Genomic DNA, 5,220 nt, shown 5'->3' on the forward strand with positions numbered 1-5,220 from the left:
AAATTAATATACACTTGCAGAGCTCGGCAAATGTAATGATTCATGTGTGAAAAATTACGGAGCATTGCTATAATTTTCGCAAAATGAAGGCAAAATCAAGAGTTGCCGTCAAAATTTACCACTTTCTCTTCGGTACTACGTATACAACGCGGAACCTACTGATATAGCGGAGTTTTATCCAATTATAATACTTACCCATGAAAATATCTTTCAACTGTGCAAGACCCCAGTCTTGTAAAATCTGTTCCATTATGATAGATACAAAATAATCGGAAAGAAATTGCACTGTCTACAGACACATAAAACACTTTTTCCTCAAAAACGCAACACACCAACATCACTTTCCAACACATACTGGCGCGTACGCGATGCTTACAATGGAATTCCCTGCTCCTCTCTCACTTAATAGGTTCAGAGCACCACAGGTTTTTTCAAACTGAAATGAATGAAATACTTCTTTAAAAGAAACCCTGTTCATTCTATACAGAATTCCTGTTATTTTCAGTCGATCATAATATAGTTTTGTATGTAGATTCACAAAACTCTTGTAATAAACGAATTGAGTTATTTGAAGCGCAATACAGTATTAAACTCAAACAAACACTATGTGTTCAAATCAAGTTGATATTGCTCTTCATTTGAAACAGTTTATTTTTCCCTTCAAATAGGTGGTGGATTTTGAGATGATATTATATTTTCTTGATTCAAAATAGTTCATCTTCGCAATGATATAATCAAACGAATGATGTCGGTGAAAGGCCAAGAAATTTGATTTCTTTGTTGAAAAAAGTGTGATTTTCTGGTGGAATATGGTGATGTTGGCATAAAGTAATAGTTTTTCCAATAGAGATAAAAATTTCAGAGCAACCTGTGATCTTCTTTTGAAGAAATACTTTTTACTGTGCAACTAAAAAAACATTGCTGTGGTTTTTCTTACTTCCTTATCATCATACCTCAACACAAAATGAGTTTTAGGTATATTGCAATAAGTTTTAAGTATATTTTATGGAATTTCGGAACCACGTGATTTTATTTCATTTCATCCCAATTGTTGCAATAACTTGAAAGCAGTAACATTTTTGAATAGAGAATGAAGACCTCCCAAACGATATATCACAAGCCTATATTAGGCCTAAATTAGGGTTTGTACCTTTGATTCGACAGGGGTTGCAGGTAGGGGTGGCATTTTTCCATTGAAGTGTGTCAAATTATAATTTAAATTAGACGTGTTTCGGGATTTTGCTAAAATATGTACCGTAACCGAAAAAATAAATTTATTCCATTTGGCTTTTACACACTGTATTGCCCAAGTATTGGGACAACTTGAGTGCGGTTTTTGAAGTTTCTGCCTATCAGATTTCAAGAGTCCTGGACCATAAACGGCAAACAAAATCCACATTCCCTAGAGGGTTAATTACTTCAATAGATGTTGATTTGTCTGGAATTTCCGTTGGAAATTTCGTTTTCGCTTTTTCTAGAGAAATTCAACTTTGAGAGTGATATATTTCTTTAAATTATTTTCATTATAACCTCAAAACGCTACGTATATACCATACCTTCACCACCCCATATTTTTGAGGGGGGCTTTTGTAATGGATGTTACGTTTCAAACGAAAAATTTAATTTTCTTTTTGAAAAAAGGAAGAAAAATTTGTTTTCGAGTTTCGATTCACACATAGAATTGTGGTTGAATTATTCGACAATGAAAATGTTACATTTTCGAAATACTTTTATAGCAAAACAGACCCTTCAAATAAGTGTTCATTGAATATAGGGTCGCTTGAATGAATTAATTTCTTGGGTTATTTTTGGCATAACTTTTGAACCGCTTAGTATATACCCCTATAATTCTATATTTTTCAAAAGTGGCGGAATCTGAATATGGAAAGTGATATATCCCATTTTACAGATAAAACCTAACTTTGCTACGCCAGGGTTTACTGGCCACCTTTTGTATTGAAAAAATTCTATAAACTAATATCTACCTCTTATACAAAATTGTATTTATAACAGCAATGAAAAATTTCAGTGATTCATCCAGTGATATTGATACTTTCGGTTATAAGTGAAATTATATTTATAAAAACAAATATCGCTAATTCCCAAACATCTAGGCGAAGAGATAATGCATAATATTCTTCGAAGCATACCTAATGAACAGCTGACCTCGATTGAACTGGTCACCTGCATTCCGAATACGGCCGGTACTTTACGCAGTACGAAGAAACGAAAAATCCCCTTAGATATCGTCTCCCTAGTACTATATAATGCTTAGAAATATCTGAAGATTTCATAGTCATCGTTTTCTTCACTTCGTACCAATTTAGACTTCAAAGATACGCGATGAAAGTTTCTCTGATATTTCTTGTTGTTTCCATATGCTTTTCTAGCATCAGCTCACAATTAGTGTTGAAGGGAGATGATACAGGTAAGAATTCATTTCAATATCACTTCAGTGAGGCACCTTCATTTTATTATCCTCATTATTTTCAATTTCAATTTGTTCCGAACTTACATTCCGAGATGAAATTTGTAACTAACAAAAGATAGTGTAGTTGAAAATCAACCCATATACAGCGCATTGATAATTCAACGCCACAAAACGCTGTTTCGACCAGTCATAGATCTCATCAGTGGTGTAGGCTGTCCTTCAAGGACAGTTGAGTTCAGTAAAAGTAGAAAGCCAGAACCTTTCTTTCTGAAAAATAATCCCTCCTAAAAATATACTCCTCTCAATTTAAGAATATCCGTCATTCAAATGATCTTCATTATCTCTTTCATAGCAGTGTTGATTATCTCACAATAGAATCCTTGAATTCTGTGCCTGAAATATGACATCAGTCCAATAGTTTTAACGTCTTAAAAAAGAGGCTTTACCTTTAAAAAGTGGACAAATTTGGTTATTTCTAATAGTGTGTAATGTTTGGGTCTCAATAAAGAGTATGAATTTCTGCCATTGCCGATATTTGCTGAAAGATCTTTCTTGAATTGAAGGCGCGAAAAATTCATTTTTCTGAAATATCTCTGAAGTATCGATGAGTTGAACTCCTTAATATTGTTATTATATCAATCACGAAGTTCTCAGAAACTTCACTGAATACAACCCTTTTGAAACTGGTAGTCAGCAGTTTCTTTCATTATATCGAATGAAATATTAGCACAAGATGTGCTTGATTTTGCATTCGATATTTCATCCAGAATGTACCAAAAAATTGAAACCTTCGATTAGTAACGATTCTTTTTTTTTCAGAAATAAAACTTGACTCTGATAATGACATCTTGACCACTGAATTGAGAGTACGCAGATCCAATGGCCGCCCTTATTTGCCAAGACCTACCCAAAGACCTAACTTTATTAGACCAAAGAGGGAAGTCGACACAGAACTTGACATCAATGAAGATACTTCGACTCCTGAGTTGAGGGTGCGTAGGTCCAATGGTCGCCCTTATTTGCCAAGACCTACCCAAAGACCAAACTTCATCAGACCAAAGAGGGAAGTCGAACCAGAACTTGACATCAATGAAGATACTTTGACTCCTGAATTGAGGGTGCGTAGGTCCAACGGCCGCCCTTATTTGCCAAGACCTACTCAAAGACCAAACTTCAATAGACCAAAGAGGGAAGTCGACACAGAACTTGACACCAATGAAGATACTTTGACTCCTGAATTGAGGATACGTAGATCCAATGGCCGCCCTTATCTGCCAAGACCTACCCAAAGACCTAACTTCATCAGACCAAAGAGGGAAGTCGACACAGAACTTGACACCAATGAAGATACTTTGACTCCTGAGTTGAGGGTGCGTAGGTCCAATGGTCGCCCTTATTTGCCAAGACCTACCCAAAGACCAAACTTCATCAGACCAAAGAGGGAAGTCGACCCAGAACTTGACATTGATGAAGATACTTTGACTCCCGAATTGAGGGTACGTAGATCCAATGGCCGCCCTTATCTGCCAAGACCTACCCAAAGACCTAACTTCACCAGACCAAAGAGGGAAGTCGACACAGAACTTGACATCAATGAAGATACTTTGACTCCTGAATTGAGGGTGCGTAGGTCCAACGGCCGCCCTTATTTGCCAAGACCTACTCAAAGACCAAACTTCAATAGACCAAAGAGAGAAGTCGACACAGAACTTGACACCAATGAAGATACTTTGACTCCTGAATTGAGGGTGCGTAGGTCCAACGGCCGCCCTTATTTGCCAAGACCTACTCAAAGACCAAACTTCAATAGACCAAAGAGAGAAGTCGACACAGAACTTGACACCAATGAAGATACTTCGACTCCTGAGTTGAGGGTGCGTAGGTCCAATGGTCGCCCTTATCTGCCTAGACCTACCCAAAGACCTAACTTCATCAGACCAAAGAGGGAAGTCGACACAGAACTTGACACCAATGAAGATACTTTGACTCCTGAATTGAGGATACGTAGGTCCAATGGCCGCCCTTATTTGCCAAGACCTACCCAAAGACCAAACTAGAACAGGAAAAAGAGAAATTGACTAAGTACATGACATTGGGAAAAGTGATTCGAATCATAAGTGATGTGGTATCTCTCGATTAGAAGTAGAGACAAATTCGGACTGGAATATTGCTTTTCTTATTATATAACATAACACTTCATTAGATAAGAATGTGATTAGTTCTAGCTTCATGATTTCCTGTTAGTTTCATGTAAATATTATATTCTGTTAACCAAAACTTTGATCGTTTTTAATTTGACGAGCTATCTCAGGAGAGTTGGTTGGATGAAAATCAAAACACAACCTCTTAACACATATTGTCAAATTGGGTTTATATCGGATTCACTATTAATTATTAAGAGCAAAAGTTTACCCAGTAAAAAACAAACGCCTTCAATGGTGAATTCGGGAACTGCGATGAATGATCTTTCAAAAAATATAGAAAACAAATTCATGATAATTTGGAAGTATAACATTGCGGTGAAGGCTATCCATTACAGATTAATATTCTGAATCCATAACCTTCCTATTATTCATTTTAAATTACTTGCAATACCAAACCATTTTATACCATAGATACCTCTTCGAGGTACCTGCATCTTGATTGTTTTAAATAAATGTCACATTGTTGCCTAATACACCAGTTTCGAATTAATTTTACAATGTTGCCTCATTCAACAGTCAGATAAATCTGTTGAATGAAATATTATTTCAACAAGCTATATATACTATATAGTATACAAGCTATAT

At 36.0% G+C, this 5,220-nt stretch overlaps 1 protein-coding gene across 1 annotated transcript; it reads left to right on the plus strand.

Moving 5' to 3' along the window:
• Positions 1–2,271: 2,271 nt before the first annotated feature.
• On the plus strand, positions 2,272–4,708 carry LOC141482682 (uncharacterized). The gene is made up of 2 exons (XM_074176324.1): positions 2,272–2,428; positions 3,251–4,708. Exons 1-2 carry the CDS (start codon positions 2,344–2,346, stop codon positions 4,486–4,488), a joined length of 1,323 nt encoding a protein of 440 aa, XP_074032425.1. The 5' UTR covers positions 2,272–2,343; the 3' UTR covers positions 4,489–4,708.
• The last annotated feature ends 512 nt before the right edge of the window (positions 4,709–5,220 follow it).

The sequence above is a fragment of the Leptinotarsa decemlineata genome, unplaced genomic scaffold, assembly GCF_025532065.1.
Source record: "Leptinotarsa decemlineata unplaced genomic scaffold, Ldec_3_MD MMD2_tig00001719_RagTag_RagTag, whole genome shotgun sequence".
Taxonomy (NCBI): domain Eukaryota; kingdom Metazoa; phylum Arthropoda; class Insecta; order Coleoptera; family Chrysomelidae; genus Leptinotarsa; species Leptinotarsa decemlineata.